At 53.2% G+C, this 14,973-nt stretch overlaps 1 protein-coding gene across 2 annotated transcripts in view; it reads left to right on the forward strand.

Moving 5' to 3' along the window:
* The window catches only part of Runx3 (RUNX family transcription factor 3), a 57,589-nt gene extending 48,760 nt beyond the window's left edge, over nucleotides 1–8,829 (forward strand). For both annotated transcript variants that reach the window (XM_028759671.1, XM_028759670.1), the window contains 2 exons: nucleotides 2,361–2,510; nucleotides 6,279–8,829. In XM_028759671.1, coding sequence (XP_028615504.1) covers nucleotides 2,361–2,510; nucleotides 6,279–6,811 — 683 coding nt within the window. In that variant the 3' untranslated portion in view covers nucleotides 6,812–8,829. The remainder of the gene's footprint in view (nucleotides 1–2,360; nucleotides 2,511–6,278) is intronic.
* Nucleotides 8,830–14,973: the final 6,144 nt, after the last annotated feature.

A 14,973-nucleotide genomic window follows, 5' to 3' on the forward strand; every position in this document is an offset into this window, starting at 1 on the left:
CCAGACTGGCTTCCTGGTCATCATCCTGGCCTCTGTGTCCTGCACTGTCACCTGCCTCCCCTGTGGTCAGTGTGTTAGGGATGACGCTGTAGCTCAGGGTAGACCAGAGTGTGATGAGTGAGCTCCAGGTTGCACCTGTTGGGGCTCACCCTTGAGCCCAGACTCGCCCCAAGCCTGCTCTCCTGCTGGCCAAAGGAACAGTGGCAGATGCAGTCCACCGTGACTCACCAGGGGACTTTGCTCATCAGTGATGACAGTGATAGCAGGCCAGCATACGTGTGGCCCCACTGGCTGCCTTAGCGCTAGTGGTTTGACTGAGACACCCCGTTCCTTGCACCTAAACTGCTGTCTGCTCAGCCCTGAGCCTCCGTGTATCCGATGGGCTTCCTACCTGTTGAGATAGATGCCTTGGAATTCATCGTTCCTGGCATCTCCAGTAGCCTCGGAGATGGGCTTTGGCCCTTCTACTGAGCAAGAAATGACATGAGAGCATCATGACCCCAGCCAGGCATCCTCAGTGAGCCACAAGCCCCTCCTTCTGCTTAGTCCCTAGCCATCTTGCCTGTCTTATCACAGACTTGTGTGGGTGGGGGCAGGCCTTAGAGTCTGCAGCAGCTCCAGGTGCCCGCAGGCCACACCTTCCCCTTCATTTCCTAGAGCCTTGGGTGGTGACAGCTGCTGCCCAGCATAGCATACCACTGGACTTGGCGGGTGCCTCGGGAGGGGACAGCAGGATCCTGGCTATCTTTCCCCTGCTGAACGTTGCCTTTCGGGACCCCCTGCTCAGTTTCTGAGGCTGTCCTGGGCCCAGCTGGACCTGTGACAGGCATGTGTTGGAGCTCAGAGCTCCAGGGGTCTCAGAACCGATAGGCCCCACTTACAAAGTCAGGAACCAGGCTCTTTCCACGGCGTTCTCAGGTCCCTCATCCCAGAAGTGGTCAGTGGTCGTGTCATGCTTTTCCAGCCCTGGGTCATTTATTCAGCCTCAGGTAGAACAGTGAAAGACTCTGTTGTACCGCCCACCATTCTGTCAATCCAGAGACCTCCACATCACTCCAGACCCAAAGACTCAGGCAAACTTCTCACACTGAACACCCTCTTACACTTTCCCAGCCATCCCTGATATGCTGTGTGACCTCAGACAAGACTCTACATGTCTCTGAGCCACAGTCCCCATTGTCACAAAGAAAGCCTGGAGGCAGAAGGAGCTAGAGTTTGGGTATTAGGTGGAGATGCCAGACAGGAGGTGTGAGCTTGTATGGACCCAAAAGGAGACACTCAGAATCTCCGTCTATTGAGGAGAGGAATGAGAGGCAGCCACACAGCTAAGGGCTGTAACAAGCAGGCTCAAGGGACACCCATTAATGTTGGACTCTGCGTGACACTCGTGAGCCAGGGTGGCAGAGAAGGTATTTCTGAGAGGCTGATCATTGTCCCTGCCTTGTAGGCAAGGACACTGAGCTTCCAGGAGTCTCACTCCAAGAGAAAGTGGCACAATCACACACCCATTCTAGAAAGTTCCATGAATACTGTCTTCCTCTGTGGTTTTCATTCACATGAACCCAAAAAGAGGCTGAGAAGAGAAACTTGAGAGCCGATGGGCACAGACCCTCGCTGACAAGGGGCCTGGGTGGCCAGGGCTCAGTTTTGTTTCAGAAATTCGGTGTGTTGTTTGAGAAACGAAAGATGGGTGACTGAGAGTGCCTGTGGCACTTAGTGACACTCCAGGTGTCCCTCAGCCCTTGGCAGGTACACAGCCAGCCTGGGGCTCCTGTGCACACTGTGGCTGGGCAGGGACCAGAAGCCTGCATACCCCCTAATGACCACGCCTCTACCCTCCTTCCTGGGGGGGGGGGGAACGGAGCTTGAGGGTGGCTAGGTTGATCAGGACCAGGTGACCAGCACTCCCTCCCACAACCTCACACCCTCACCGAGATGCATGAACTGAGGGGTGCGTGGAGTGTGGGGATCTGCATGCTGAGGGGTGAAGGGTGGTATTATCACGATGGCGGGGGTTGGGGGGGGGGAGTGTGCTTTTCCTAACTCCTTGGCAACCTGCCTGCCTGAGCCACTCTTCTAGGCCTGTTCCCTGGGTATTATTACCTGTCAGACCATATTGGGGAGGTTTAGGTAGTTCAGAGCTTAACATCACAGCGTGCTGGTCCAGTAAGAGCCCCGGGTGTGATGTTAAGAATGACCATTCTGAGGAGAGATCAGGCAGCCAGAAACGGCACGTAGCCACGATCTCTGTTCCGTTCAGAAAATCAGAGAGTTCCACAGAGACCTAAGCTAGACTCCAGGAAGAACTTCCCAGAAGGACAAGGCATTATAGTAGCTGATGGACTCCCCATGTTCCACAGGGCACCGGCAGAAGATAGAGGACCAGACCAAGGCCTTCCCCGACCGCTTCGGAGACCTGCGCATGCGTGTGACACCAAGCACCCCCAGCCCCCGGGGCTCCCTCAGCACCACGAGCCACTTCAGCAGCCAGGCCCAGACCCCAATCCAAGGTACGAAGGAGCAGAGACCCACGGGGAGCAGGCAGGGGGTGGATAAGGATCCAGGATACAGCCCATCTCTCCCAGGGGAAGATGGCTCCCCCACTGTTTATTGGTGGACAGCTGGAGCAGTCTGCAGTCTACACTCCCAGGTCTCCTGAGGGCGTCTCTGTACCAGGCCTTTGCCCACTCCCTCAGCAAATGCTCACTGACTCATGCACAGTGCCTGACCCCGGGATGAGTGTGAACAGATGTGGCCATCCCTCCCTCTGACGTTCATTAGTCCACAGGGACATGAGGGTGGTCCTGTGGTGTCCATAGAGCTATGACAACTATGTCCCCACTGTACACACCTCCCTACTACCTCAGCTTTCTCACAGAGAGGAAAGATAGGGTGAGGCTATCTCTTCCCAGGACTGGGTGCTAGTGACACCAGAAACCATGATAAAGGATGCCAGCATTGCTTAGCTCAGTCTCTCCACCCAGAGTCACTCAAATAGAGAGCTCTGGGGTCCCATTCTGCCCTGGCGGCTTAGCTGAGGCAGCTGGGCTGCAGGCAAATCTCCCGTTGGCCCATATGGGGCAGGTGCCTGGCCAGCCCCATGGCCGACAATCATACTTCTGTTAGAAGCCAAAGACAGAAGGCTAAATGTAGCTGGCTCAGGCCAGTCAAGGGCAGATGCCAAACCACAGAGGCCTGAGGGCTAACTGCTGCCTGTGTGGTACCTATCCCTTCAGATCACCAGTGCTGGCTCAGGGCCATGGGGGCACATGATAGAATTGAAGCTGAAGAGGTTCAGGGCCTCCTGGTGGCTGAGTCCAGTGTCTTCCCAGCTTGTCCCTAGGTAGACCTGAGAGGAGCCTGAACATTATGGTCAGATCAGGCTATATGCTGGTACCTCTGTGGCCTACCTTCTGCCCTTCTCCACACCGGTCATTCCATGGGGGGAGGCATTACTGAGAATATTATTATCCATGTGTTCTGGGCATGACACAGTGTCAGGGGCATAGCGCCATCCCTCAGTGTGCCCGGAAGCTAGCCCAAGGTAGGGAACCCATGGGCTTGTGAGTTAGAGACTTAGCTTTTGAGGCCCAGGCCCTTTAGATAGGCCCTCAGCATCTACCTCATGCTCAGCTCTGACCAGGAGCTTGCCCTTCCCTCACCCCCACAGGCCAGCACCTACAGAGCCTGGCCTAAAAGGGATGGGGTCTAGCCAGGGACACCCCAGAACCCAACGGGGCTCAACAGTGCTTCCTGTCTATCAGTTCTCATGAGAGAAGAATGCATGCTTGCTCTGTCACAGTGAGAGGGTGTGGTCCTTGGACTGTGTACTCCCAGGAGGCAGAATCAGCCTCCCCACAGCCCTGGGCCTCACCTAGCTAGTATGGCCTGGATGGCCAGTCCTTCTCTTACTGAATCCTGAGATGGGATTCTTCAGCCCCATGTTAGCTCCCACTGGCCCTTTGGTGTTTAGGAGAGGGTCCTGGATACCCTAGGGAAGAAGCATATCCTTGGCCATCTTGTCAACCTGACTGGTTCTAGCTCTGCCTTGCACTGGCTGTGTGATTTTAGGAGGCAGGTCGCCTATCTTCTCTAAGCCTGTGTCTTCTCATCCACAAGGTGAAGAGGCTCCTGTCACAGAGTGGCTTTGGCAGGCTCACGAGTGAAGAGTCACGCTCCCTGGCCCTCCCTCCTGGTGGGATTCCCCTCAGGATGCCCCCTCCATGTGCTTCAGTGCCTGTTAACAGCCTTGACCCCTAGCTTTGGACACTGCAGGCAATGCCAAGACCCAGCCCCCGCCCCCTACTGCAGACACCCACAAAGGGGGCTTCTCACAGCTCAAAGGCCTCATTCAGCTGTACGCAGCAGTTGGGGCAATTTGGAGAAAATAAACATTTCCTTGAGCTGTTCGCTTGGCTGCTTGACAGTGGCCCCGGCAGCTCAGATTTCCTGGGGCTGTGAGGCTGAGTGTGGGCACAGGAGTCTGAGGAAGCTGCTGAGGGACTGAGGAGACACCTGGGGCAGGTACTTCTCCGCCACTCTGGAGGAGAAGCTGGAGCAACAAGGACAGAGGCAGTAGGGGACAGTGGCAGCTCCTCGTGTCTGAGGCTCTCCATTGCAGAACCAGAGTCCCATTTCCTCACACAAGTTTTGATTGGTCTGCTTCGAGAGCAGGGTCCCCTGCCAGCAGGCATCTGTATGCAGCATCCTCTCTGCAGGTGGGCATCAGGCACCTCTCCCTCCCAGGCCTCAAGGCACACTGACCAGCCAAGGAAAGCTCCAGTGGCCTGCCCCTTGTTTGCTCTCCTCACCTGGAGCCAAGGGCTGCCCTTCATGGTGACCCACAGCCAGGCCCAGTGCCACTGATGCATACTCCAGAGACCCAAGGAGTACCAGATACCTGAGGCCACCTGACACCCTGGACAGAGAGAGCCCAGGAAGCAGGAGGCCAGAGCTCTGTATCAGACACATCTTAATCATGGCCAAAAGGCTCACCCAGAGCAGTACCAACCCTGCTAGCCCAGGACTAGGGCCTCCCCTGGCCTTTCATCCACAATGAAGGAGACAAAAGAGCTGAGGTTTGGCAGGCTGAGGCTCTGGGCCACACTTGGGACCATGCCCACCACTGCTGCCAGGATCCCAGGAGGGTCCCAGGTCAGGGTTTCATGTTATTGGGATCCCAAAGCAGCCACTTCTGGGGACCCAGAACAAGACATGTGACGGCATCGCCAGAAAGACAAAGGGAACGCCACTGCTGCTGGGCCGGGCTCTGTTCTCTGTGTTTTAAGTTCATTACATTTGACCTAGGTCCTTGGGAAACTGGTGCCGAGAGGTTAAATGACTTGACCAGGGACACATGGGAGTGAGAGTCAAAACCAGGGTGACCGAGTGCCTCCAGAAGCCACAGGGAGAGTCCAGCTGCCTCCACAAAGCGGTGGTGGCTGTCTGGCCTGTGTTGGGGCCCAGGACAGTGTGATCTGTGACCTTCCTGCCTCTCCTTTGCCTGGGTCCCTGTACCAATAGGATTAAATTTGTTCCCAAAGCTCGTGTGAATGCTGGGATTAGGAGCCCATGATCACAAAAGTAGGTGTGCAGATTGGCACCCCCTATCTTGGAGCCCTCTGAGAATTCCAGACCCTTGGTGTTATTGTGTGGTTGGGACCCCCAAGTGCCTCCAGCTCATCTTTAGTGTTGCAACAAAGGCAGATAAAGGTGTCACGACTATAGTTGTGTGACCAACACTAACCAGCCTGCAGGGCAGCCTTGGCAGACATAGGCTCAGGAAGTGGGGTAAGACCAGCAGATCCCACCACAGCTAAGACCCCAACCTACCTACCTGTCTGACTACACACACACACACACACACACACACACACACACCTGCCTCAGCAGAGAATAAAAATCTTTCTGGAGCCTTCTGGTACTTTCTGTACCTGAGTGGAGAATCAGCCTTTCTGTATCTCTGCCTCAGGCTCATGGGGCTCCTGGGGACCCTATTCACACCCTTGATCTTGCTAATTCTTCAGAATGAGGTAGGAGCCCTGTCTGGTGCCTGTCCTAGCAGGCTGGGAAAGACACACAGGAGGCGGGAGGGCTGTCCCCTTTGCTTTGCCCCAGAGTTCCACTCACATCAGATCTGCAGCGAGAGTCCTCTGCACAGGGCTGTGGACAGCCCAGCCAGAGGAAGAGATCCCCAGGAAGGTCACCCCACAGTACGAGAGGACTCACAGTGATCCTGGCCTGCGCACCTGATCCCCCTTCTTGCTGTCTGTCCCCAGGCTCCTCAGACCTGAACCCCTTCTCGGACCCCCGCCAGTTTGACCGCTCCTTCCCTACGCTGCAGAGCCTCACAGAGAGCCGCTTCCCGGACCCCAGGATGCACTACCCGGGAGCCATGTCTGCCGCATTCCCCTACAGCGCCACACCATCGGGCACCAGCCTGGGCAGCCTGAGCGTGGCGGGCATGCCGGCCAGCAGCCGCTTCCACCACACTTACCTCCCTCCGCCCTACCCCGGCGCCCCGCAGAGCCAGAGCGGGCCCTTCCAAGCCAATCCCGCGCCCTACCATCTCTTCTATGGTGCCTCCTCCGGCTCCTACCAGTTCTCTATGGCAACTGCGGGAGGTGGCGAGCGCTCGCCCACCCGCATGCTGACCTCCTGCCCCAGCGGCGCCTCGGTGTCAGCAGGCAACCTCATGAACCCCAGCCTGGGCCAGGCTGATGGCGTGGAAGCCGACGGCAGCCACAGCAACTCGCCCACGGCCCTGAGCACGCCGGGCCGTATGGACGAGGCCGTGTGGCGGCCCTACTAAGCACTCTGGGGACTCTCTGGCCAGCCAAACCCATCCCTCTAGCCTGAGGCTACAAGAAGAAACAGACTTTGGCTTGGTCCCAGGGGCCAGAGCTGGCGATGGCTTCCAGAGCTCTGCCCAGCCACAAGTTTGAACAGAGGATGTGGGGACCTCCCACAGGACCCTGCTCCAGCCCAGATCGATGTCCGCACTCCCTGTGTACCGCAAACCCGCCTCTGTTGTCTCCATCCATGCCCAGGATTAATTCCGGAGTCAGAGGCTACCCCCGCCCTTGAGGGAGAGGACCTTTACTGGCAACAGACGTTCAGGCTTAGAGATGACTGGACTTTCACCCTCCACCTTGAGGAACAGCCCTCCCTTGGCATCCATTACCCATCAAGCCAACTGGAAACTCCAACCCCTGGGAAGGTCTCTAGAGAGGGAGGAGACAGCGGGCACGGGAGGAGACAGCGGGCACGCGCACGTGCACACACACACACAGACACACACACACAAGAGTCCCCAACTTGACTTCCCCATGATTCTAGGCAAGCAGCCACTGGAGTTCTAGCTTCCCTAAAAACACCAGGCCCTGGAGCAGACTCATCCCAGGTGGCAGGTCCCTAAAGCAAAGAAGGCCTCAATACTGTCCAGCACACTCCAGCCTCAATTGCCTACTGGGTTCTCAGGGGCAGAGGGGTCTTGGCAGAAAGTCTTACCTAGCAAGCAGGGCCAACCTTGTCCAGCCAAGCTGTGCTCTGGGCCTTGTGTCCTAGGCCTCAGTCCCGCTCCAAACTTGTTTGTACCTAGAAGCAAACAACCTTGACCCAAAAAAAAGGTAACTCTACCAAGCATCTAAACCTCTGACAGGTAGCGGTCTGTGTGTACGAAAGCCCAACCCCCTGCTAGTGTGATATCATCAGGACCCTGCCACCAGGGTCTGGACCTCACATTCCTCACAGAAGGGGACAAGACCTCCAGGAGTCTCTGGTGAGGTGTGCAACAGCAAAGCAGTGTCCAAGCAGAGGTCAGATGTCCTCTTAGATCTGTGGGGGATTGTCAGTGGGAAAGGTTAAAAGGCCCTTACCAGAGCTGGCCCACAGCTGGTTTTTCAAGCTAAGTGAGCCACATCCTCTGTGGCCATTGAAGTCTCCTTTACAAGGCTCCTTAGTCATGGCCTCTGTCGTGTGCCTGGCCTTCCCCATTGCCTGCACCTGTAACAGCCACATACACACTCTGGCAGGTCAGGGCATCCCGTAAATCCTGAGTAGATACCTCCGGTTATAGTTTCTCTTGTCCCACCCTTACTGGAGGAAAAAAAAAATTCTATCTCTTGGAAGTAGCTGAGGTAATCTTCCAGCTCCCTGCACCCAGAGGGGCCTTCTCACCTCTTCTCAGGAAACAGCTACGATCTGTCGCCCTCCTACCTGCTTCACTACTGGTCCATGGTGCAGACTATCCCAACTCACCAAGAAAGGTACTTTCAGGGTCCCAGCGCCTAGCACTATGTAAGCCATCCCAGACAACTCCCCTTCCTGATACCCAAATGCGGGTGGAGATAGAAAGTCACCCCACCTCCATCAGCTCCTTTCTCATCCCTGATTAACAGTGAAGGCTGAGTCTGTCGTGGGTCTGGTCCTACAGTGAGCCCAGGCAGCCCAGGCTGGTAAAAAAGAAAAAAAGAAAAAGAAAAGAAAATGGGTCCTTATTTGCAAGGCTACTTTAAAATGCTACTTGAAAGCACAGACTAAAAAGAAAGCACAGGGAACCTGAGGGATTGATACAGTGTCACTGTGTGGGGGTGGGTACCTATCCTTCATGACATTGTTACCCTGAGGTACCCTACCTGCTGTGAGCAGATCTTCCTGATGTGGGCTCCACGCTGAGGGATAGAAGAGGGCCTGCTTTGCACTATAGGCTGCTTGTGTGTTTGTTTTTTATGCACAACTTGCTTGTACAGGTCAGCTGCCCATCTTGGGTACTATTTAACTGTAAAATGAAAATTGTATTTGTTACAATAATATAACAGCTGCCTTGAAGTACCTGTGTCAGGCTTCTGGAGTTGTGAATGAGGGTGGGACCTCCTACTCTTGGGCAGGGGATAGGTAGGGCACTGGACATGGTTGAGCTGGTTGTGTGGGAAGATACCCCAGTGCTGAGGAGTTTGCCATCCAACCCTTTCAAGGTGGTTACAGAGACCTTGGAAGGCCACCCTCCTGCCTGGGATAGGACCCCAGATCATCAGATGGGCCTTCAAGATCACTGATCCTCTCTCCCTCAGCTGGCTTTGTCCATCACACAGAGGCAGAAGCCACTGCATGGTCCTATTTGTCACCTGGATGCAGGTTTGGGGGAGGGAAGGTTGAAAGAGAAGCCAGCCACCACGTTGGGAGTGGGGTCCTCCCTGAGATGGATGTGGTGGAGGCCCCTCTGGAGTGGGAAGCCCTGTTGAGTGAAGACCTTCCCAGAGTAAGGGGCTTTGGGGTGTAATCCCTCTGGGGTGCCCCTACAAGGTAGCAGCACCCCCACTGGGGTCTGCTTGCTGGGACACTGGCAGCAGAGAAGACAAGACTGCAAAGTGGTCATTTGGAGATGAGGTCATTCTGACTCACAAAGAGAACTGTCATGGCCTCCATGGCTCCCTGGAGTTGGTAGTTGCCAAGCTGAGGACCATAGCCTAAAAATTAGGGCTGAGGATAATGGTGTGGGGACCTAGCTTGATAACCCCTGTCTTCCCAGAACCCCACACCCCAACCTGTGACCCCTGACCATAAAGATGGGACATAAAGATTTTCTTAAGATAGACGTAGCTCTGTGGGCCCACTTCAGAGTTCCAGGATCTTGCCCCGTTGTACTGTCAGCCTAAGACCAACCCCCAGCAAGAAGTTCCTGTTTTCCCAGCCTAGACCCTGGACCCTTTCCTACCTGGCAGCACCACAGGATTCTAGTCACAGCTAATGCATGACCTGTCCCCAGGCACACTCTAGGTGGGTCACCCATCAGGACCTCTCGCTGGGTCAGAACAAGAAACTGTCTCCACAGCCCACATGCTTCTATTTGGCTTATCCGAGGGCAGACCTGTAGGTGGCCCCTACAACCGAAGAGCAAAACCCCTGACTGTATTTAACTCCTGTCACTTGCTTCCCACTTGTCAAAAGGAAACAGACCAAGAGATGTCTCCCTGTTAGTGGGAGGCAAGGCCCCAGCTGGAGGAAGCCATGCAGTTACCACTGAGGCCTGTAGGTGGCGGCAGGACTGGCTTCCAGGCAACAGTGAGAAAGGAAAGTCCCCTCACCCCACCAAATCTCCCCCACTTTAAACCCCCTGCTTTGGAGATCAATGTGGGCCGCTACTAGAAGGAACTCCTCAGCCTCAGGAGAGCTGCTCTTGCCCCGCCTGGAGTTTCCTCACCCAGCAGAGGCTCTGACGGTAGCAGCTTCCTGTCTCTGCCTGGCAGAGCCACCCTCCTGGTCACATGTACCAGATGTTAGCACAGTCACACACAGACCCTGAGCTCCTAGGCCCCACCAGAGGACTGGGACCTGGAAGGAAGAGCTGAGTTCTGAGGAGGAAGCTTCAGAAGGCCCAGGCAGGCTCGTGCACTTTCCACAGTCAAAGGGTCCCACACTGCTTGCCCAGGAGAGGAGGCCAGTCTGCAGCCAGCCTGGAACCCCTGAGGTCTTCAGTGTCTCATCTGAGAGTTACAGAGTCCACTGCCTTGATTATTTGTGACTGGCTTTGTGGCAGACTGAGAGGCAGCTCCCAGAAAGGCCCCCACCCTGTGACAAAGCCTGCGAAGATAGCTTTGGCTCTTGTCCTGAGAAGTACATCTCCTGGGGGGTGGGGGGGGGAGATGCAGGGAAGAGAAGTCTGGAGGAGTCAGTGCTGTAGGACATGAAGGCAGGACCTGACCCAGACCCAGATCTGCCTCCCTTGTCAACCAGCACCCCTCCCTGCCCCCAGACTGCACTTCCACAAACAGCCAGACCCCCAGCACAGCCTCAGGAAGAAACAGTTTCTCCCCTGCACACCACACCCCAGCCCGGAGCACTTCAGTGGCTCTGTTCAGCTCAGGGTCGTAAATGAAATGAGCAGTCAAAAGAACGGAGTGTAAGAACCCTCTCTGGCAGAAACCCAGACCTCCCTCGACTCCTCCCCATGGGGCCCTTGCAGAGCTGTGGGGTGAGGGCCCATGTCCCCCCAATATCCGCTGCTACACCTGTGTGGTCCAGGGGAGTCTGGGAAGCCGGATTCCAAGCTTCCTATTTTTAGTTTGCAACTAAGAGTGGGCTGTTTGTTTTATGTATTTATATCCACCACAGAGTGCCTGCCCCAGCCAGCCAGGACTGTGAAGGGGTGGGCGGTCCTGACGCTGCCCATGCCCCTGCCGTGCTGTGCCTCCGTGCTGGAATCTAAGACTCCTTGACGGGTGGCTGCCATTGGCCACATAACCCTGCTCTGCCCCCTGGGGACAGGGGGACAGTATCTTCAAGGCTTTGTCCTCAACTCATTTTGTCATTCCTCGAGTCCCACCAGCAGATGAGTAAGTCACTGCAAAACAAAGTCTTGAGACAGCCAAACAGGACATCATGAAGGCTTGGATGAGGCGGGGTCTCTTCCCAGTCAGACAAGCCGGAGATGAGTAGATGTTGGGCAGACAGGATGGCCTTCTCCATCGGGGAGTCTTGTGCATAAAGGTATTGTGGGTCGGCTTGGGGTGAAACTGAAGAGGATGGTGGTGGAGGGGTGCTGGCCTTGGTCATGGGGCACTGGGGAGCCAAGAGGTGGGGTGTGGGAAAGAGAGTGGGAGCCATGGAGAAAAACTTGCTAGCAGGTCTCATGTTGGTCTGAGCACAGGAAGCTGTGAGCTGCAACGCAGGAAGGACGAGACAACATCATAGACACCTCTACCCCTAAGGGCACAGGAAGGATGCCATGCTTGACCACTGTCGAATATGGACATGCTCCCGTTGTATGGTCCTGGTTGACTTGGAACTTGCTATGTTGACCAAGCTGGCCTCGAACTCACAGAGATCCACTTGTCTCTGCCTCCTTGCCTCCAGAGTGCTTGGATCAAAAGCATGCGCCGCTGTGCCTGGCCAGGGTGGATGGGGTTTAGGAGTAGACATTGTTACCGCTCAGTTTGCTCTCTGGGGATTTTCCCAGCCCCATCTCAACTTCTTCATCATTGGCCTCTGACCACAGCCAAGGTCCCATGTACCTCAGTCTGGTCCAGACAGACCAGAGCTCCCCTCTGCAGACCGCAGATGTGGAGGTTAGGAGAGGAGGAGAGGCCCAAGCTCCCATGTGAAAGTATCACATTTGAAAGCCTGGGGGGTTTTTGTTTTTTTTTTTAAGTTAGGATCTCATGTAGCCTGGGCTGGCACTGAACACCTGATCCCCCTGCCTCCACCTCCCAAATTCTGAGATTATGGGTTTGAACCACACCTGCCAAATGGTGCTTTCTTTTTCTTTTTGTTTGTTTGTTTGTTTGTTTTTGTTTGGTTGGTTTTTTGTTTTTCGAGACAGGGTTTCTCTGTGTAGTCCTGGCTGTCCTGGAACTCACTCTGTAGACCAGGCTGGCCTCGAGCTCAGAAATCTGTTTGCCTCTGCCTCCCACATGTTGGGATTAAAGGCATGTGCCATCTCTACCCGACTCAAATGGTGCTTTCTAAAATGACATTAAATAACCCTTAGTCATGGAAGGAAAAAAAGCAGGGCGCTACAGATTCCTAAAAGGAACATAGAAAACTTAACTGATAGCTTCGCTCCCTCCGAAGGTGACCACTATGAATATTTGGAGTTTTCCCTCTCATGTAAACCTTTGTCTTTTATTAAATATCTTAACACTCTTAGACACAAACGTCTTTGTAGCCATTCACTCTGTTCATCGTTAATCAATGTAGTTTTAAAACTAGAGAAAGAGTCAGGCAGAGCGGCTCACCCCCTTAGCACTCAGAAGGCAGAGACAGGTGGATCTCTGTGGAGCCTGGAGCCTGCCTGGCCACGTAGTGAGTTCCCCTTTCCCATTGATCAAGTCCTCAAAGTCAAAAGGGAGTCCCTCGAGAGGGTTAACGCTGGCCCCGAGGGGAAACAAGGCCATTTTCATTCTTCTGTGCTGTGCCTTCCATGACATAATTTTACTATAAAAATCATCATCAGAGGAGAAAGGGGAAGTAGAAATGAGAAAAATGTCCTTTCTTAAAAGCAGAAGCAGGGAGAACTCAAGGCTGGGGATGAGGCTCCACAGGGGAGCACTTCCCAGCATGCTCCAGGGCTTGGTTCCACCCCCACCACCAGCCCCACTCACCTACCCCCTACTCCTCACAAATGAGGTATGGGTGCTCAGACCTGTAATCTCAGCACCCAGGAGGCAGAAGCAGGAGAATCAGGAGAACAAGGGCATCTTCAGCTGTAGTGAGTTGGAGACCAGCCTGAGCTACATGAAACCCTGTCTCAGAAAAGAAAAGGAGGGCTGGAGAGATGGCTCAGTGGTTAGGAGCACTGACTGCTCTTCCAGAGGTTCTGAGTTCAATTCCCAGTAACCATATGGTGGCTTACAACCATCTGTAATGGGATCTGACGCCCTCTTCTGGTGTGTCTGAAGACAGCTGCAGTGTATTCATATATAAATAAATAAATCTTTTTAAAAAAAAAAGAAAAGCAGAGAAAAGATAAAGAAATAGAGATATAGAAATAAATAGATGATAGATAGGTACATAAGTAGCCAGGTGGATGGATGAACAGATGGAGAGATAGAAACACATAAATAAATAAATACATAAATACATAAATACATACATAAATAAACACATAAATAAATACATAAATACATAAATAAATACATAAATAAATAAATAGATAAATAAATAAATAAAATGGCAGACAGACCAAAGCAGAAAGGCTGTTTATAGCTTTTTCACTTTAGAAAACAACTTGTTTTTCTGGTTGTGTATGTATGTGTGCATGTGTGGGGAGATGTGCATGAGTGTGCATGCATGTGTGTATGCACATACGTATGTTTGCTGTGTGCATGGAGGTGTATGTGTGTTTGCCCGTTTGTGTGCATGTGTGTATTTATGTACATGTATATCTACACGTATGTGCCTGTGTGTGTGAGGTGCCGGCTGAACCTTCCACCTGGCTGTGCATCCAGGGCTGTCTTGTGCATTGCATTGTGTCTCTCCAAATGTGTGTCACAGGAACCTCAGGATGTGTCCTTACTTGGAGACGGGGTCATGGCTGATGCCTTTGGTCAAGGTGAGGCCATGCTGAGCTAGAGCAGGCGTTGTCCAAGTGACAGAGTCAGCATCAATGCTGTCGTTTGCAGTGCTGGAAACCAAACCCAGGACTCCATGTAAACCAGACAAGCACACTACAGACACACACTGAGCCGACACTCAGACACAGCAGATGTCCGGCTTTAAAAAACGATGTCGGTTTTCTTTGCTTGCCTGTTTATTATAATTATTATTTTTTTAAATGAAGAGGGAACTCGAGATATGGCTTGGTGGTCAGGAGCACTCTGGAGAACCAACCTTTGGCTTACACCACTCAAGTCAGGTGGCTCCCAGGGATCTGACACCCTCTTCTGGCCTTCGTGAGCACTGCACACACATGGTGCACAGACATTCATGCATGCAAACACACATTAAATTAAAATAGTTAATTTTTAAAAATGATATCAGTTTTTTTCTAACTATAGATTCAATGCAATCACATCAAGATGCAAGTATATTATTGTAGATTTGCAGACTGACTCTAATGTTTACACAGTGTTGAAACAAACAAACAAACAAACAACAAAACCAGAACAGCCAGTGCAGTATTGACAGGAAAGAGCAAAGTTGGAGCACACATACAGATTGCCTAAAGTAATTCTTAGCCACTCTTTTAAAATAAAAATGGAAAATCAACATTTTTTTAAAGAGCAGTTTTAGGGTCATAAGAAAACTGAGAGGAATATATAGATTCTCTCTCTCTCTCTCTCTCTCTCTCACACACACACACACACACACACACACACACGGTTCCTCCTCACACAAATATATCATATCATTTAGAGTCATGACCACCAGAGCCATGCAAATGTCCCCGCTGAAGAACCCACGAGGAGAGAGCAGTTCTGTCTGAAGTCTGTGTCTGCCCTTGGAGTTTGTGCTCGGTTGACACAGATCACAATG

The sequence above is a fragment of the Grammomys surdaster genome, unplaced genomic scaffold, assembly GCF_004785775.1.
Source record: "Grammomys surdaster isolate TR1022 unplaced genomic scaffold, NIH_TR_1.0 126313, whole genome shotgun sequence".
NCBI classification, from domain to species: domain Eukaryota; kingdom Metazoa; phylum Chordata; class Mammalia; order Rodentia; family Muridae; genus Grammomys; species Grammomys surdaster.